The sequence below is a fragment of the Rhinolophus hipposideros genome, assembly GCF_964194185.1.
Source record: "Rhinolophus hipposideros genome assembly, chromosome: 5".
In the NCBI taxonomy this organism is placed as follows: Eukaryota; Metazoa; Chordata; class Mammalia; order Chiroptera; family Rhinolophidae; genus Rhinolophus; species Rhinolophus hipposideros.
In genome coordinates, this window is record NC_138051.1 from 93,305,461 (window position 1) to 93,324,815 (window position 19,355).

Below are 19,355 nucleotides of genomic sequence, written 5' to 3' on the forward strand. Positions count from 1 at the left end.
TTTGGTGGCATTACATCCAAATAAAGCAGATAAATATATATAACTATGCTCTTTGATGCCAATTTAAGGATTAGATAGTTGCTGGATTAATCTTCTGAATCACAGTTCTAATTATGTGTTCAAAAGTTCAAAAATTTTATTGGGGTACACCTGAAACTAATAAGAAAATAAAAGAAAAATTTTTATTGAGTTTTCAATAAAAACTAGAGAATAAAGTTTAGACTTCTTAAACTGACATTTACAGCCTCCCATGGTCTGGCTGCCCATGCTTGCAGCTTCATTTCCTGCCGGAGCCTGCCGGCCAGTCGAGCAGATGACCTGACTGAGGGGGTGAGGATACAGAAAAGAGACAGAAACGAAAGATGGGGTTGGGAGGACTGCTAGTCCCGAAGAAGCCAGCAGCCCCGAGTTTATTTGTCTCAGCCAATTTATACAGCACATAAGCAGGAACATTCCCACCGTTATTTACAGAATGTGGTGACTTTTGTGTTTTTTATCTTCCTTGTTTCTTGGCGTTTGGAACATGCTGACCTTCACATGTAGCCAACCTCCCTGTTCTTGTAAGCTTCTAGATAAGCAAGTTACTGTGAAACTCAGCCAAATATTTCTAAGACAAACGCCCTGGGGGGGGGCGCATCAATGGCTCCCCGCATCTCCCCCCTTTTTATTTTATAGAGCTAAGGTGCTTATCCCAAGTGACGCCTGTCTTAAGTTGTCTCACCTTGTATCAAAGGATCTTACTCGTCTTTGGCAATGCACATCCTATTTTATCGGATGCCGCCTGGCTTGAGTTGTCCTGTACCAAGAGAGAGACTTACTCGTCATCGGCAAAATCACTTATTTATGGGGGCACCTCTTTGCTCTCGCGGAGAGTTATAGCATGGTATCAGGGCGTTTTTGTCTTTTGGTATGTAACAGCAACCTATGTAAGGTGACTTTAGTTGCTGAGAGGTCTCGGATAATCAATTGAAGCACACAGGGAAATATCAGTAACCCAAGAAGCACCAAGCCCGCAAGTCCAATGAGGGCTCCTATTCCATGTTGCCAGGCTGTAAGAGATGGGAAGCGGATTGTATCCCTTCAACCATCTGTTTTGCCATTTCGGCAAGGGAAGTATCCAGCTGAGGTGCTTTTCTTAGGGCTAGAATATCTTGATGTAATTGTATCAAATTTAGAGAGGCATTATCATGATGCCAAATACCTGCAAGATGTTGTTGAACTTTATCCCAACCATAATCAGACTTATTATAAACCTTTCGGGTCACACAAATATGTTTAAAGTTTGCATGGCAGTCCAGATTTATGCGTAGTTTTATACTCTGTACCTCTCTTCCTATGAGAGACATAGTGTCATACAATGCATTTAAGCGTTCTTCTACTTTTTGATCTATAGCTTCTTGGATAGCAAGAGTTTGTGTAACATTAGCAGATAGCTGATTGACATATTGTGCAGTCTGAATAGATTGAGAAAGAGAGACAGCTGCGGTAGTAGCAGCAGCAATCAGAGTAACTAAGGCAGCAATACCTGCTACAAGGAGACCTACAAAGCGTTTTGGGCGTGAAAGCAATTCAGTAACTTGCTTGAATAGCTGAACTCCCTCATCACTATACCAGGGACCCGTAAGGTTTACGGGTACCATTACAAAAGAAGGTTGATATAGGAGTACAAGTTTGCTAGTGGCAGAGATATTATAAACACAATTAGTAAGGGTACAATTATAACAACTAACATTCCAATGACTTTCGGCAGAAGTTATTGTCACATTTCCAATTAGAAGTACATAGGGTTCTGGCACGCAGGCCTGTACTTTGTAATAGCCAACATTAACCCGTACAACCTGTACATTCCCTCGTGGATCCCCAGTCTCCCCCCCCATAGCGGCCACCAACCGCCACAAATAAGACTGTATGGGGCCGCCGTCCATAGTTAATAGAGTCTCTACCAGATATAATTTTCCCATATTGTCTTTTTCTTGAAGACCCCAATTTACCAAATACCCTGAGTTACTGGTATTATACACCGTACCGTTAGTCCCACGGCACCTAAGCCATACAGGTTGTCCCGTATGGTTGTTGTTGTCGCGTTCACAAACAGGGAAATCAGGTGCTCCCGATGTAATATTTGGCACTCCTGCTCCTGTGAGTTCTGTCATCCAAACTTCCCAATTGGTCAAAGTGGTGGTGATTTGTTGGAACTCATTGTCCCCATCCTTGAGGGGACTGTTTATCTGGACCAAGTAGCTCCTTCTGGATAGAGTCAGGTTAACTAGGAGACAGTTGTTCTTGTCCCCGGGGTTTTTTGTGAAGCAAATGGGCCTCCCTGTGGATAGGCCATCAAAACTGAAGTTTTCCGCCTTTGTCGGACGAATGTGGCTGCTGGAAAAACCACCCATACACCAAGTGTTGTTGGTGTAGACAGGAATCTCTGGATGATCCCAGGCAGCCGGTTGGAGCAATGGGGGGTTAGGCACGTATGTCCAATAGTTATTCCCTTGTCCCTGACTCTTTGAGGCTGCGCCTAGCAGGACCAGCACGGTCAGGAACATCTTTTGAGAAGTTACCACTGAGGAGCTGCGCGTCTGTGGAGATTCAACTGGACTCATCATCACTGTCTTTAGGGTCTAGGGGCTGCTGGTCCCTCCACTCCTTAGATTTTTCCGCATGGCGTACCAGTCTTTCCGGGAGCCACCTCGGGGCGTCAGCATCCTGTGGAAAAACACAAACATATCCTCGGCCCCATATGAGGACCGGGTCTGGGCCTTGTCACGAACCCGTAAGTGGGTCCTTCCATTTAACCAAGGCCTGGGGGCTGGCAGAAGGATGCCAAAAGCGATCTGCTGTACTCTTGAGAAACATTAACAATTTGGCAGGTTGGGCAAGTTTGAACTATATGTCTGGCCTATTTGTAAGTAATAGGAAAATGAGCTTGAAGGCCAGCAGCATTTGTATGGGTTAAAGAATGAAACTCAGTTGCCTCAGTAATTAGAACATTAGCAATCAATGAATCAGCAACAGCATTGCCACGCATCAGTTGTCCCGGTAGGGAGGTGTGGGCACGTATATGAGTAATGAAGAATGGATGTTGTCGGTTTCTAACCACCTGTTGAAGCTGATTAAAAAGAAACTGGAGAGACGGGCTTGAGTTATTAGACAGTAACGCCGTCTCAATGTTTTTTACTGTGTAAACTACATAAGCTGAATCAGAGACAATATTTAAAGGTTTAGTATAATCCTATAAGGCAGTTAATACAGCAAGTAACTCTGCTCTCTGTGTAGAGGTGCAATTAGTTTGAATGACTTGTTGATTTATTTCACTTATTATCGCTGCCCTGTCGTTACTAGACCCATCAGTAAAAACTGTTACAGCTTTTGAAATTGGAGCTGGACTTAATCTCTTAGGGAGAATCCAACTGGTCTTTAGAAGGAATTGAAACAATTTATTTTTTGGATAGTGATTATTAATAATTTTAAAATATCCACAAATAGCAACTTGTCAGATTTTAGAATGGGTATTTAAGTATATAATTTGTTGTTTTTTAAACGGGACTACTATTTTATCAGCTTAGATTCCGTTTAAATAAAGAACTTAAGTGTGAGCTCATAAAACAAGCTCTGAAATTAATTCCAAATAAGTTGGGAGTGATTTGACAAAATTATTAGGTAGAAACAGCCACTCTACCAAGTCAGTTTGTTGAATTATCACCGCTGTAGGTGAATGGGGGATCCCATATGCGAGGCTCCTCAGGAGGCGGAGCAGTGAAATTATTTACAGGGGGATCCCTACCCCTGGGATTTCATGGACCGGTGTAAGCAATCAGGGGAGGTCTGGAAACGCTTTTCCCAGTATAAGGCACTTGGGGAGGTCCGAGGCAATCTTTTCCCTTCCGAGCAACCTTAAGTTTCACTAGCTGTCCCTGAAGAATTTTCATTTGCTGAGAAAGTGTATACATTGGATCAGTGGGCTGTCTACTTTCTTGAGCTGTAGCCACTACAGGGGGATATTTCTCCCTATCATACTTAGCTGCAGTTTCTTCCAAACCTTTTTGATCTTTCAGATCTAATTCTTTCCATAGCTCATCCGGCACTTCCTGATAAGTAGGTTCATTATTGTATATCGGAGCTCCCTCCCCCTCCTCTCCTTCCTCCGGAGCAGAGGCAGAAACGGGAAGCTCCACATTTTCTGCCTGTTTTACCTTTTCCAGCCTACAGCCCTCATGTCTAAGATCTAAGCAGTCTCTAATTAAAGTCCATAGCCCAAATGTCTCTACTGGGACCAGTTGAGGTCCGTGGGCAGTATAATAATCCTGCACTCTCTCTCCAACCTTTGTCCATGTTTCCGAGCTAACTGTCCCTTCTTCTGGGAACCATGGACAAACCTCCTCTACAAACTGCAGAAAAGAGTGCAGCTGTGTGGTGCTAACCTTAGTGCCCCTTGAACGGAGCATGGTCTTTAAGACCTGTACAAATAGCGCTTTGCTATTCTCTTGCCCCATAATTTTTTACTCCCAACTATATATCTACTAACCGCTCCCTTACCGACTCACGTGTCCGAGTCACTTGCGCGCTTTTCCCGAGCGGTGTCCTCTACCGTGGTCCCAGGTTTTCAGGTCCCTGTTCGGGCGCCACTTGCCGGAGCCTGCCGGCCAGTCGAGCAGATGACCTGACTGAGGGGGTGAGGATACAGAAAAGAGACAGAAACGAAAGATGGGGTTGGGAGGACTGCTAGTCCCGAAGAAGCCAGCAGCCCCGAGTTTATTTGTCTCAGCCAATTTATACAGCACATAAGCAGGAACATTCCCACCGTTATTTACAGAATGTGGTGACTTTTGTGTTTTTTATCTTCCTTGTTTCTTGGCGTTTGGAACATGCTGACCTTCACATGTAGCCAACCTCCCTGTTCTTGTAAGCTTCTAGATAAGCAAGTTACTGTGAAACTCAGCCAAATATTTCTAAGACAAACGCCCTGGGGGGGGGCGCATCAATGGCTCCCCGCAATTTCCCACTCTTCTTTTTTTTACATGCCATTGCTCTGTTCTTATTGCTCCCTGCTTCCCCTCATCCACGTCTTGGCCATTCTCTGCTCTCCATCTGAAACTTTTTTCCCTTCTTGGTCCCATTCAAATGCTACCTCCAATTGAACCACCTTCAAATGCCCCCATTGAGTTCCACTTTCTTGGTTTCCTTGGTGGAAAGCCATTTCTTTATCCCCTGATCTCCCATAACATTTTATTTATACCCATTAGTGGCATTTATGGCTCTTTATATTACATTTCAGTTATAGTTGTACCTGTCTTATCACTTTTAGTTGACTGGACTTTGAAGTCAAAACCCCTGAGTGATTCACATATTAGTCTGCTTGGGCTGCCATGACAGCATACCATAGACTGGGGGGCTTGAATAACAGGACTTCATTTCTAACAGTTTTGGTGGCTGGAAGTCCAAGATCAAGGTGCTGGCCAATTCGGTACCTCGGTGAGGGCTCTCTTCCTGGCTTGTAGATGGTAACCTTCTTGCTGTGTCCTCACATGGTGGAGAGAGAGAGATAGAGAGCTCCAGTCTCCCTTCTTCTTTTTATAAGGACATAAATCCCTTCATGGGGGGCCTCACCCTCATGACCTCATCTACACCTAATTACCTCCCAAGGTACCACCCCACATACCATCACATTAGGGGTTAGGGCTTCAACATATGAATTTTGGGGGCGACATAAACATTCCATCCATAACGGTTCATTTTTCTATTTACTTCCAGTTTCCCACAAGTACCGAGGATGGTTTCGTATATATATATATAAATGCTTTATAAACTATATATTTAAAATAAGTGTTTCAGTGAATTTGTTGAATAAATACTGTACGTACTAGGTACTATGGAAACAATGAAAAAGAGTATGAGAGAGGGTTCCTGCTCTCAAAAGCCCCTAGTTTAATTGATGAGACCAACACAAACATGTAAGAGGTTAAGAAACTGCAAAGGTGTAAATATAGTTCAGGATCATAAAAGAAGATATATCGCACAGGCATGTGTGAACACACAAATGCCATATGTAAATGAATAGTATTTTTGCAGGAGTTTATGGATGAAATGGCCACTCTAGGAAGTCAAAGTGGGCTTCACAGAACACGTAGAATTTTAACAGCCGATTCTTTTAAGGATGGTAGAATGTCCATTAGCAGAAAAGAATAAAAGAAATATTGTAGGCTGTTGGAACAGCGTAAGCAAAGTAGGGAAACATCTTTATTTGCATTGGACTACATTGCTTTACTACCTACTATAACTTTTTATAAAGCTGTGTTTTAAGGGTGGCTGGAATAGTTTAACATAGATTTGCAGAATAATTAGAAATCTATCAAGTAAGGGTGCATCTGTGTCATGGAAGAAATGCTCTGTAGCCCCCGGAAGACTGGTTGTCATTTCACATCACGATAGACTAAGGGTGGAGTGGAGGGTCCAGAACTTAGAGTGAGGACTGGTGGGTACCTTCCACCTCTCTGTGTTGTCTGCAGAACCTCCGTGGAATGGGCAAAGACATGAGCATGGGGGCATTTTGACTAGTTTGAAATATAGCTGGAAGTTAAAGGAAAAGACCATTAAAAAAAGAGAAAAAAGACAATCGGAGCTAAATCAAGGCTGCCTGGCACTAAAATACTATACTGAGTAGAAATGGTCTCTGCAGCGTAGGTGAAACAGAATGCTGGAAAAGGTGTCATTCGCATTTCCTTTTGGTATTTAAAGTCAGTGTGTGGGGGCCGAGAGTTACCCTTATCTCTGTGGGACAGTTCTTAGACTGTCTAAATAAATGTCAATTTTTTTTTGTTCTCTGCCTTTACGTTGCAGTGGAAAAAGTGGCTGTAATTTGTAGATTTCTGGATATTCACTCAGTGACGAAAAACCATCTGCTGAAGTATTCGCTGGCACACGCCTTCTGCTGCTTCCTGACGGCTGTGGAGGACGTCAACCCAGCAGTGGCTACCAGGGCCGGTCTCCTGCTCGACACCATAAAGAGACCAGCGCTGCAGGTGACGTCCCTCAGATGTGTGTGGATGGTACTCTGCTCTGCTACTGACCACTGAGTTGTTTGTCACGTAAACACATTTACTACTGAGGATGATGATGATGATGATGATGATGATGGAAATTTTTAAATTGGGGAAAACATTCCAGAACCACACTTAATTAACAGACCTCTTGTTTTTATTGGTTGATGCTTTGTTTTCAGTCATTGTCCATATGCTGATATCACTTCTGATAGGTGTAACTATTATATATGTAGTGTGTGTGTGTGTGTGTGTGAGTGTGTGTGTGTGTGTGTGTGTTTGGCAGATTTTTAAAGGAGGCTTGTTTATTTTATATCGTTTAGCTGGCTCCTGGGCCTTGTCATTAGAGGCTAGATGCTAAGAGAAGTCAGGTGAATTATAATATAAAGCAAAGCAACACATGAGAAGGTAAATATGCGACGAAAATGAAATGCTACCAAAGAAACACGAAATATGAAACACGGAGAGAGTTGTGTATTTATCTTACTTTGTACCTCTATTTTATAGTTGAAGAAGCCAAGTTTCAGAGAGATATAATAATGTGACCTATCAAAGGACACAGAGTAAATTCATGGGAGAACCAAGACTAGAACCTTCAAAGTCCTGATCTTCTGCTTTTCCACGTTGCCACGTGATTTATTATCGTATCGCTATTAATAAAACTAATAATAATGGCAAGAACTCATATTTATCAAATAGGTATTGTGTTTCCAGGTCAGTGTATCGAAAGTGTCCTATCAAGCATTATCTCACTTAATTCCCACAATAACCTTTTTTGTGTTCCCATTTTATAGAAGGAGAAGCTGAGGGTTAGAAAGGTTAGGTAATTTCAGAGTCATATGGCCAGTAAGAGGCAGAGCAAACTGAGGTGTGACTCATAATACAGTCCATGTTCTTAACTCTGTGTGTATGTGTGTGTGTGTATGTGTGTGTGTGGGGGTGTGCACACACTCTGCTTCCCAATCAGTATAAGGGTTCTTCTTGTAAAAAAGACTAAGAAGAAAGGGCAAACAGTGCAGGATCTGAAAAATTACAGGGGTATGCTGCCTGTGGCCACACACCCTCCCTTGTAAAAATTCCCAGTTGTCCTCTGGATAGGATCGTCCTTCTCTGTTGGTCTTAATAAAATTATTAAGGAGTTCTATATCTTACCCCTTTTCAGGGCCTGTAACATAGAAGGCGCTCATTAGATGAGAGTTGAGTGAATTAATGGGATGGTTGGATGAATTACAGTTTTTAAGTTTCATTCAGTTAGTTTTTTTTTTTTTTTAAAGGGAATGGCAGACTCATATACTAGAGAAATAAATGCTCAACGCATTCCATCTTTGATTTTTTTTAAAGAGCCTATGTTCCACTCACATTCCAAGGAGACAAGATGACTTTATTTTCTTTTAGTATTACTAAAAGAATTCTAAAATCTAAAGTTCTTTCAGAAATTTTAATTCTAAATTTTGGCATTTGGCAGTGAAAGGGAACTGAAAAACCATCTTCTTGTGTATTCTAAAATGTAGCTTTGAAAGTATGCTTCACTTACAGAAACTATAGACATTAAAAAAATAAACATTCGTTTGAGGGAATTTGGATTAAGTCATTATTTAATGCATAAAAAATTAATAACATACATTTAGTTCAGAGGTCTGAATCAAAATTTAAGAGATATTCTATAATAAGGAGGAGCTTCTCTTCTGTATTTTTTTTCCTACCAAAATTTGCAATCAAAAAGTATTTCAATTGGCTCATTCTACATTGTTAAGTATAGAGAGAGGAGGTCGCCTTATTTCACCGACTTTGCTTAATTAGTGCATGTGCTTTGAAGCCACTCGGATGTCACATCTGACTTTCCCTTTTTCCCTCCTTTCCCCCAGGGACTGTGTCTTTGTCTTGACTTCCAGTTTGATACTGTGGTTAAAGATCGACCCACGATTTTGAGCAAACTGTTACTCTTGCATTTTCTTAAGCAAGATATTCCTGCTTTGAGTTGGGAGTTCTTTGTCAACAGATTTGAGACCCTTTCCTTGGAAGCTCAGCTGCATTTGGATTGTAACAAAGAATTTCCTTTTCCTACAAGTAAGTGAAAGGAAGAACTTGCTTGAAAGAATCACCGGTCCTATTCATGTGCTTGCTAGATAAGCAGGTGATACTCTCTGCGTGTAGTTTAATTCCCCGTTATGGAGGATGCCTTGATTTTACCTACTCAGTTCATCAAATGCATGTTGAATATCTGTTGTCGTAATCCACAGGTTAACTATTTCTTGGTGTTCCAAAACCAAAATTCTTCTTATTTCACTGAGCATCTATGAGAACCATTTGTGACTGTGTGTTCCTTAGATATTATTTAATCATCATGTTTATAATGTTTGTGAGCAAGTTTGTGAGATATATTTTCACCCTGCAAATTCACTCTTGCATGTTTATTAATCAGTTACCCACAGCTCTAAATTGATGGGGAAAAGACTTAGGTCATTCAGCTGTTTATTCAGCGATAAGAAAATTAGATAATTGAATCTTATGGTCTAAAGGGGTGTCCAAATTGCGGCCTGTGGGCCAACTGCGGCCGATGATCCATTGTTAATTGGCCTGCAGCAACTTCCAAAAATATATTTAGTTTACTTAAATAAACCAGGTGAGGCAATACGTGCTTCATCTCGAGTGAGTGGCCCGGCTGTTTGTGTATTTTACCGCATATGGCCCTTGGTGAAAAACGTTGAAAAAAGTTTGGACACCCCTGGTCTAAACAAAAATAATAGGCGATAGTCATGATTTTTTAATATAAGACTTAACATCGAGGGAGATAGATGAAGGAGTCGTGTATCCATGAAAGATTTTAAAAATTATTCCTTTATTTTTTTTTAAATTAAACTTATTGGGGTGATATTGGTTAATAAAATTATAGGTTTCAAGTGTTTAATTCTATAATACATCATCTGTATATTGCATTATGTGTTCACCACCCAGAATCAATTCTCCTTCCATCACCATATATTTGACCCCCATTACCTTTTTCTACCTCTCCCTCCCCTGCTTTCCCTCTGGTAACCACTAAACTGTTACCTGTGTCTATGACTTTTTGTTCTTCTTCGTTTGTTGCTTTCAGTTTTATATCCCACATATGAGTGAAATCATATGGTTCTCCACTTTTTCTGTCTGACTTAGTTCACTTAGCATAATAGCCTCAAGATCCATCCATGTCGTTGCAAATGGCAGTTTTTCATCTTTTCTTATGTCTGAGTAATATCCCATTTTATATATGTACTACAGAAAGATGTTTGTTTTTTTCTTTTTAATTAGATTTATTGGGGTGACAATTGTTAGTAAATTTACATAGATTTCAGGTGTACAATTCTGTATTATATCATCTATAAATCCCATTGTGTGTTCACCACCCAGAGTCAGTTCTCCTTCCATCACCATATATTTGACCCCCTTACCCTCATCACCCACCCCCCACCCCCTTACCCTCTGGTAACCACTAAATTACTGTCTGTGTCTATGAGTTTTTGTTTCTCATTTGTTTGTCTTGTTCTTTTGTTGTTTTTGGTTTATATACCACATATCAGTGAAATCATAGGGTTCTCTGCTTTTTCTGTCTGACTTATTTCACTTAGCATTATACTCTCAAGATCCATCCATGTTGTCACAAATGCTCCTATATCATCAGAAAGATGGTTTTAATACTGCAAATATACACAGATGGGTTGTTTCAAACTAGTTATGTGCCAGCCAGTGAAGGAAAATGATGCCCTCTAATTCCTTTTACAAAGCTATCACTGCTGTAAGAACCAATGTTGGCAACCTCAGTGACACCGCCCTGTGGAAGATCAAGAGGGCTCGCTTTGCCAGGAACCGCCAGAAGAGCGTGCGTTCCCTGAGAGACAGTGTGAAAGGGCCTGCGGAGTCTAAGAGGGCACTCTCCCTCCCTGAGACCCTCACCTCCAAAATCCGTTGAGTACCTTTTTCCATCCTTCCTTTAAATCTGTTGAATGTCTTTCTGAGGCTGACTTGTCTTGTTGAGTGTTTACAAAAAGTAGTGTATTTAGCAAACTGAGTTCATTCAGCAGGTTTGGCCTTCAGATTCCCTAGAGGGTCACCCCAGAGGTGTTAATACCCTGGGTGGCTTTTTCCAGTTTTTGGGTAAAGCAGAGCAAAGCCTCAATCCAGTAGTAGATTGTCTTGAAACGTAGAAGGCAGCAAATCCATTGATGCTTGGCATGAAAGTAGAAGCATTTGCTCTTAAGTCTAGAATGTGAAGGTTTGCACCAGCCTTATAACTTATTCAGAGTTTCCTGGATAAGACTTTATCAAGACTCTTGGCAGCTAAAGAAGTAGAGTGTATCTGGACTGCATTTTCATTTAATGCATGATAGAGGCAGACAAACAAGTTCCCACACACACCAATAATACTGGTTGCTTTTGAAAAGGAACAATAAGGCTGAGGAGAAGTTAAATTTCTGCCCAACTTTACCAGAGAACTTAAAATAAAAACAAGTTTCATTGCCAACTCAAAAAAAAAAAAGACCACACATTCTTGTTTTCTAAAGGTGTTCCTTTATACTGCACTTTTAAAGAGGACAAAGTTTTCCTTAACTTTCCAAATGACTAGATGAACTCTAATAATTAGCAATCACTCATGAATGAGGCATAATTAAAAATTCATAACTAAATCACGATATTAGTGATTGGGCATATTTAAATATATTACTAACTTGTAAAATTTATTAAATGATTTAATTTTAAATAACGGTTACGAAGTTAATAAAATAGCACCATAAAACATATTTCTTATCCTGTCAGAAGCTGAAAAGTTTGTGTTTTCATTGGCATTTATTAGAAGACAGCTTTATGTAACATAACCATTTTTTAATCATAAATATTATTTGATTTTATTTATTGCATTTTTCTCTATTTTTTTTTTACAAGCTATGGAAATATGATGTTTTGAACTTTGGAAGAATCAATGAAAGCTCTTTAAACAATCAATAATCCAGTGTTTCAGAGAGCAAAGATAATATTATAATAACCGGTGGCCATTTAAGAATAGCCTGTAGTAATGCAAGGCCCCAGGTGAAACTTCATCAGCTCCTAGAAACCAAAACTTAGATCAAATAAATTACAATTCCTGTAAGAATTTCCCAGCTCTTTTGGAACCTAACTGATCAGTTTGAGATATAAAGTTTATTTATTGTTATTTCTTGTTAATTGATTCACATGATAGTTTTGAAGATTAAGAATTAAAGTAACATTGAAGAATGTTTTGAAATGCAAAGAAAAACACACAGCTTTTGTGATGTAAGCATCTTTTATGTGATGTTAATTAAAACTAGGAAAACTAAACTTGCCCCTACTATCCATTGCAGTTAGCACTGAGTGTATTTTCTAGGGTCAAGTTGTTTTTAATGCTTATTTAAATAGAGTTGTTGTTGATTTTTAAGCTGTGAGGTTGACCAGGCATGAGCAGTCTGCTCCAGCTCTCGGTGGGACACCTGAACAGACGCCAGGTGGGTACTTCTGACTTGAAGGGCCGTGTGCAAGTGTCTGTCAGAGGTGGACAAGGTAAAGAATGCGTCTCTAACTGGACCAGAGTGATACACTTAGGGTTTGTAAACTCGAAGGGTCTTACCCCAGATGCTCAAGTATTTGAGCCCTTGACATAGGAGGTCTTTTCATCTTAACACTGGCAGAGGACTGTTGATCCCATTAACTTTTGGTCCAGTAAGAAGCATCATGTTACCTGAGTATGCACTTTTCCCCAGAGAGCCAACATGACTAGAACTATACCTAGTACTTATATTTGTATGTGTACTTACACATAGAAATATTACTTTCATATATATCTGCTATAGGAAAAACGTACAATTCATTTGCATTTTCAAAGGTTATATATACATTTGAACCACCATCATTCATTCATCCCTTTAGCCATTCCTGATTCTTTGCAACTCTACATGCATTTCTGTCTCTCAGCAAAAGGAGGGTTTCCGTTATTTGGAGGACCGTAGGATCGTATTCAGCTTGGTGCAGTGTCACTATTTTTTGATGCTTCACGAGAGGGTACAGTTTATCATGAAGTATCCCAGGGGTTGGAGGAACACTGGCAAGGCTATTACAGACTGTAAATAACATTTACACATATGGGCCACGACTCGTTGCGGAAACCATGAAGGTTCTCAGTACCTGCTTATTTGTTAAACACAAGCTTGGTAACTACCACCTCTGCATCAAGCTATAGAACATTCAGTTTTTCTATTATTATTTTCTAAGACTAGCTTTAAGATAAACTTTTCAGAACTGTCTCAGAAGGAAAATTTCAAGTAAGGAGACTTTGAAGACTGTGTGTTATGTGTTATAAAAATGACCCTAGAAAGAGGCAGCAAAGAGAGAGAGCATGCCAAGATTATGATAGCAGATGGCAGATGTTGGCCAGAGTGTATTTTGTCTTTTAAAATGGATGCGACGAGGAGTAGCAAACACTTGGCAGAGTCTCTTTACCTTTTTTTACACATCACTTGTGCCACAACTGTGCTGAGGTGAAAGAAAGAATGCAAATAAGAACTTCTGACCCTGAGCTCGTTGCAAATATGAGATCCATCCAGTTCCCCTGGACACTTACGGCTTTTTGATATTCGTCTTAGGCAATTTTACAAGCTATCTTCATCTTTTCTTTTTGTCTTAAGGCTTAATTGGAAACCTAGTCCGTAATTACGATTCCCCATAATAACAATCCAACCAAAGAAATCCTCTCACATCTCTTTCGGAAAACGTGGACTTTACGTGGACATTAAGAAAAGCCTTCAGGCATCTAATTGTCACACCAAAAATGACCAGATGGAAAAGAGGCAGATAAGAGCATTGTTTATATTAAATATAAAGATAATTTACAGGATACCACCATGAGCAAAACTTGCTTAGATTTGGAAACTTATACATTGCTTGTGTGGCAGTTTCAAACTAGTTTCTCATTTTTGCATTATTATTTACTGGACACTGAATGTTTTAACTTGGAACAAAGATGTGCCGGGATAATCAGAAGACTGTGCAGGATGTTTTCAGATAGCAATTCAATGGAAACTAAAGAACTTGCTACTTAAATATACTTTTGTTCAGTGCAGGTAATGAGCTCCTCTGTTGCCAGACCTCTTATTGAAGTAAAGCAGACGTATTTTAATTGTCGTTTACGCTGAACTTCTTGGCACTGTATTTACAATTTATGGCTCTGATCTTAGCACGCACAGCGAATTTTGCAACGGAAATACACTTGTATAGAAAGTATATACTCTGCAAGGCTAGTGAAGAGGGGCATTCCTCTGTGACTTTTGTGAGTCAAACGAAAGGCCTCGTGCAGATACCTAAAATACATAGAGTGCTATAGCTGAGACATTGGAAATATGTTAACAGTCTCATTTTATAGAAGAGGAAACAGAGGTTCCCAGAAAGGAGTAGGCGTCACAAGCTTGTTGGTAGCAGATCTGGGTCCCAAACCCAAATGTCTTCATCTTTCTTGCAAGGCGTGTGTCGAGTGCTAATAGGCGCTCAGCACCTTTATTGAATCCTAATAGATGAAATATACACTCTCACCTGCTAGTCTGAAATTGGTATAACTGTAATTAGACATAAGGTGTATTTTCACTGATGCTGTGAGAACCATGAATTCTTTTCTTTAATGATTCAGAATCCCTCTTGAATATTAATTGAATATAACGCAACACTTACAGTATGCTATACTAGCACAATGCTGAAGAGATGGTATCAACCCCATGTGATCACAGGGAGCTTAATTATACCTTGTTCCTCATCCCCCAGAATAAATAAATAATAGTAGGTTAATAATAATAATAATACTTCATATATGTATAGTACCTCTTTAAAGAGGGTTGTTATGCAAATCATCTAATTTCAGTTTTACAACTCTGGATGTAGGTAAAGTATTATTTTTTTACTATATATACAGACAGGAAAACTGAGGTCCTGAGGGATCAAGAAATTCTACTGAGCTGATTTGCTGCAGGTCACGTATAACTAACTAGTTAGGGACAGAGCGGATACCTGAGTCCAGCAGACTTCATTTGCTTTCTTTCCGCTACAGCTTCCTCTGGATGAATTGGTCTTTGGTGTTCCTGTCCCGTGGGACACGAGCACACCAGTCTGGTTATGGAGCTGACCTGGGTATCCAGGTCTGCTACAGTGTGGCTTAAGCCCACGAATGTCCAGACCAAAGGACGTTTCCAGTTAGAATCTAGAGGTTGGTCTAGAGCTATCCTAATCCCTAAAGGGACATGGATATTCTACTCTAGCTTACAGAGAAATCTTGAGATTTCTTGATCTGAATTTGTATCAACAAGAGAAGGTACCCAATGCTAGGTATCCAGTGCTAGGTGCCCCGTACTAGGTGCCTGGTGCTAGGTGCCCAGTGCTAGCTACCCAATGCTAGGTATTCAGTGATAGGTGCCTGGTGCTAGGTGCCCAATGCTAGCTACCCAGTGCTAGGTGCCCAGTGTTAGGTGCTTGGTGCTAGGTGCCCAGTGCTAGCTACCCAGTGCTAGGTGCCCAGTGTTAGGTGCTTTGTGCTAGGTGCCCAGTGCTAGGTGCCCAATGCTAGCTATCCAGTGCTAGGTGCCCAGTGCTAGGTGCCCAGTGTTAGGTGCTTGGTGCTAGGTGCCCAGTGCTAGCTACCCAGTGCTAGGTGCCCAGTGTTAGGTGCTTGGTGCTAGGTGCCCAGTGCTAGGTGCCCAATGCTAGCTACCCAGTGCTAGGTGCCCAGTGTTAGGTGCTTTGTGCTAGGTGCCCAGTGCTAGGTGCCCAATGCTAGCTACCCAGTGCTAGGTGCCCAGTGTTAGGTGCTTGGTGCTAGGTGCCTAGTGCTAGGTGCCCAGTGCTAGCTACCCAATGCTAGGTATTCAGTGATAGGTGCCTGGTGCTAGGTGCCCAATGCTAGCTACCCAGTGCTAGGTGCCCAGTGTTAGGTGCTTGGTGCTAGGTGCCCAGTGCTAGGTACCCAGTGCTAGGTAGCACTGGTAAACCTTGTATTGACCTTTCCTGCCTTCCTCTTAGTGTGCCAGCCTAGACTTCCAAATTGCTTCTCTTTAGGCTCTCTTTCTAGAGATGATTTACAATTCACATCTTCACTAACTTCAAAATGCCTATTGATCATTATAATCGAATAAATCAGAGTACAGTTGTTTTTATAGCAATGCCCTTGTTTGAAATGATAGTTTTGGGAAAATGACATTTTCTATTGAACAAACATTTATTGGGCACCTGCTGTACTAGGAAATATGAAGAATGCAAAGATTCATCAGAAATTTTTATACTCTCAACTTGCTTATAGTCAAGTAAGAGAGAGAAGTATGCACATAAGTAAATTCTCACTAGAGTGAACGTGATGGTACTACAGGATGGGTCACATCACATGCAATGGGAGTAGAGCTGGTGGCACCAGGGAAGGTCTGTGGAGGGGTGGCTTTTCAGCCAGGCCTGGACTGGTGGACGGGATGTAACCGCATGGGTCATAGGATGCGGGGCAGGAAGAGCATGGGAGGCTATGGAGTTGGTCACTGGCCCAGCTTTACAGCCCTTCTGTGGCTGTGTGCACACAACACAACTGCTGTGAACGAAGTTTTAAGTGAATGAGCTGGGGAGACCTACGAGGCAAGGTAACTAGAACTACCGCCATAATGCCACCTCGTTTACGTGCTTGGTTATTGGCTTCCTGTGACCAAATCCAGACTAAGAGGGCCCCTTTCTTCCTCTGCCTGCATAATTATCACTTGTTGGTTTGACAGAGGTCCCATTAACTAGTCGTTTTTTCAGTGAGTTGATTTACACAGAGAAATGTTCCTTATTTCTCTAGCCACTTCCTTGCTGTTGGGGGACTTCATTAGTTTTTCTCCTAGATAGAAGACAAAGTCTGACATATTTATTTGAATTCTGTACACTTAGACTTTTATGAATAATGAGCATCCACTCTATGTCAGACTGCCCCATACTCATATGCTGTGAAGAATATAAAAATGAAGAAGCCATAGTACTTGCCATCAAGGAGCCTTTGTTCTTATAGGGAAAAGAAAGCAAATGAATGAATAAAAAGTTCTGCCTAGCATAATAGTTGTCACCTGAGAGTTTGGAAATGCTGAAGGAAACATACCTCCATTTTTCCCTTTCTCCTTCTCATCTTCCCTCCTTTTTTAGTCTTTGGAGATTTACAGAGTTTGGGAATCACATCCGATTGCTGCAAGGGGTGGTGGGCACACGTAACAAGAATGGCTTCTGGGGACCAGATCCATAGGCTAAAATTGGGGGTAGGGGTGGAGGACCACCTTACCAGGGGAAGGGAGCACTATGAGCAAAAACACAAAGATGGGAAAATGTCCACGTTCTGAGATCCACAAGTAGCCCAGCTTGTAAGAGTGTCGAGCACTTGGGGTGGAGACATAGGAGATGAGTCTGGAAAAGCAGATCCTGATCCTGCCTGGTTTCACATGATCTGAGTCAATAAAATTGTATCATGTTTTGGAATTTCAATCAGTTGTGCCATTCTGTGGAGAGGTTGTGATGGACCCAACCCATGTTCAAGTTAAAGTAGGAATAGCTCTGCCTCATAATTATAGAGATGCTTCACTGTTTCTTTTCAGAAATGATAAAATCAATTCTCTTAACATGTTAAATCTCTAGAGTTAAAACATATAGGAATTTCATGGACTAGAATTCAAAAGTGTTCTAATTGTCACACCTTAGAGAAAATATTGTAAGCATTTTGTTTTAAAATAGAAATTTTGTACCCTTTACAGATAACTAAAACAATAATATTGTCTTTATCAATAAAGAAAATAAGCTTTTCTAAGCTCCTTTTTCTTAGATTTAATTAAGGTAACTTTTCCTCATGAAAAGTGGACCAGTCACACGCAGATGGTATTTTAAAGAAAGACGATATACAAAGCACACGCTTGCAAAGCCCACTGGAGGGATACATGATAGGAACGAAAAGAGATTTTTGTTTTTCATTTTATACAAAAGGTCTCACAAACCAGTCCTTTTTTCAGTACGTTTAATGTGTTATTAAAGATCATTCATTCCTGGCTATTCAGAGAAAGCAACGTACGAACAGCAAACTTTTTTTTAAAGCTAAAGCACATAGGATCAAAAAAGATGAATCTAAAACGAAGCTAGGGCCTTTGTGATATGATACTTAGTCATTGGGAAAATATGATTTGATGGGAAAAGTTAAGGTTACATACTTTTTAAATGACTATCTGCTTGCAATGGGAAGAAGAGTTTTGAAATACTTGAAGGCGAAGTCTAGACCTGAATTGGGTGGGACAGAATTAAATGGGGAGCTGGTGTACGAGTTGGGCCGAGTCCAGAGTTCCCCTTCTTCTGTAGTGGGGTCCCTAGATTCGCAGGGCTATAAAACAAAGGTACAACTTCTCAAACCCTGCTAGGTTCCATTTTAACTTTGGTGCTTTGGAGTCAAGCCAGTTTGGACTTGGAAGTGGCTGAGCAGGACTGAGTGATTCGTGCTGTCTTAAATCTTGCCCCTTGGAGCTAAAACAAATGGAGGGAGGAAGCTATAGTGTAGCAGGCATCATGTGCTGCCACAATAACATTGAACCCTTCCAGGAACTTAGATTCTCACATTTGTCACATACTTGGCCCCAACTTGCCCAGAGCAAAACCTCCTAGTTGTAAAGTAATATTTTGGAGGAAAATAATAATCAAGATTAAATATTTTTCAATGTTGTAAAGATAATTCCTAAACTTTTTCTATTTTCTTTTATGAGGGTTTACGTAGGTATTTCTTTTAGTCTGATCTAGTTCAAACATTCAGTTTAATTATAATATATAGCAATGCTTCACATTTCTTGCCTGTTGGTAAAATAGGGTGTTCCACATAAATTTATTTTTTTTCTGATGGCTGATGCATACCTAATGAATAATGATATTAACAATTTATTAATCGCTCTGCATGCGAAACACCATCATAGACAAATTCCTAGGTTTTATTTGAATAATTTTTGGTAAAAACTTCTCTAAAGTACATTGCACATATTTATTTCTTCATGAACAGACTCTATGAGACAGAAAATGCTAGTGTCCTAGGGTCATACTGAAGTTTGTCAGATGCTTTCGCCTATGTTAGAATCTCTTAGACTTAACCTGATTTTACTGCCTCTTCACTCATTGTTAACTATTCCTTCTTAGTGTGTCACTTTTGAACAGACCAACATTCTTCTGATCCTCTGTGGAACACGGGACAACCTAGCTTGCTACCTTCTGTGTCGTTCTAACATAGTAAATTCTGAACTTGACATTGTCTTCGTGCCACTG

General features: G+C 40.5%; 1 protein-coding gene across 16 annotated transcripts in view; it reads left to right on the plus strand.

Moving 5' to 3' along the window:
- Window positions 1-19,355, plus strand: part of UNC79 (unc-79 homolog, NALCN channel complex subunit) — a 248,535-nt gene that overhangs the window by 137,438 nt on the left and 91,742 nt on the right. For 13 of the 16 annotated variants that reach the window (XM_081050030.1, XM_081050029.1, XM_081050037.1 and 10 more), the window contains exons 24-27: window positions 6,838-7,019; window positions 8,903-9,104; window positions 10,799-10,978; window positions 12,467-12,532. In XM_081050030.1, the coding sequence (XP_080906156.1) occupies window positions 6,838-7,019; window positions 8,903-9,104; window positions 10,799-10,978; window positions 12,467-12,532 (630 nt within the window). The remainder of the gene's footprint in view (window positions 1-6,837; window positions 7,020-8,902; window positions 9,105-10,798; window positions 10,979-12,466; window positions 12,533-19,355) is intronic. The other 3 variants (XM_081050036.1, XM_081050043.1, XM_081050032.1) reach the window with 1 other exon arrangement.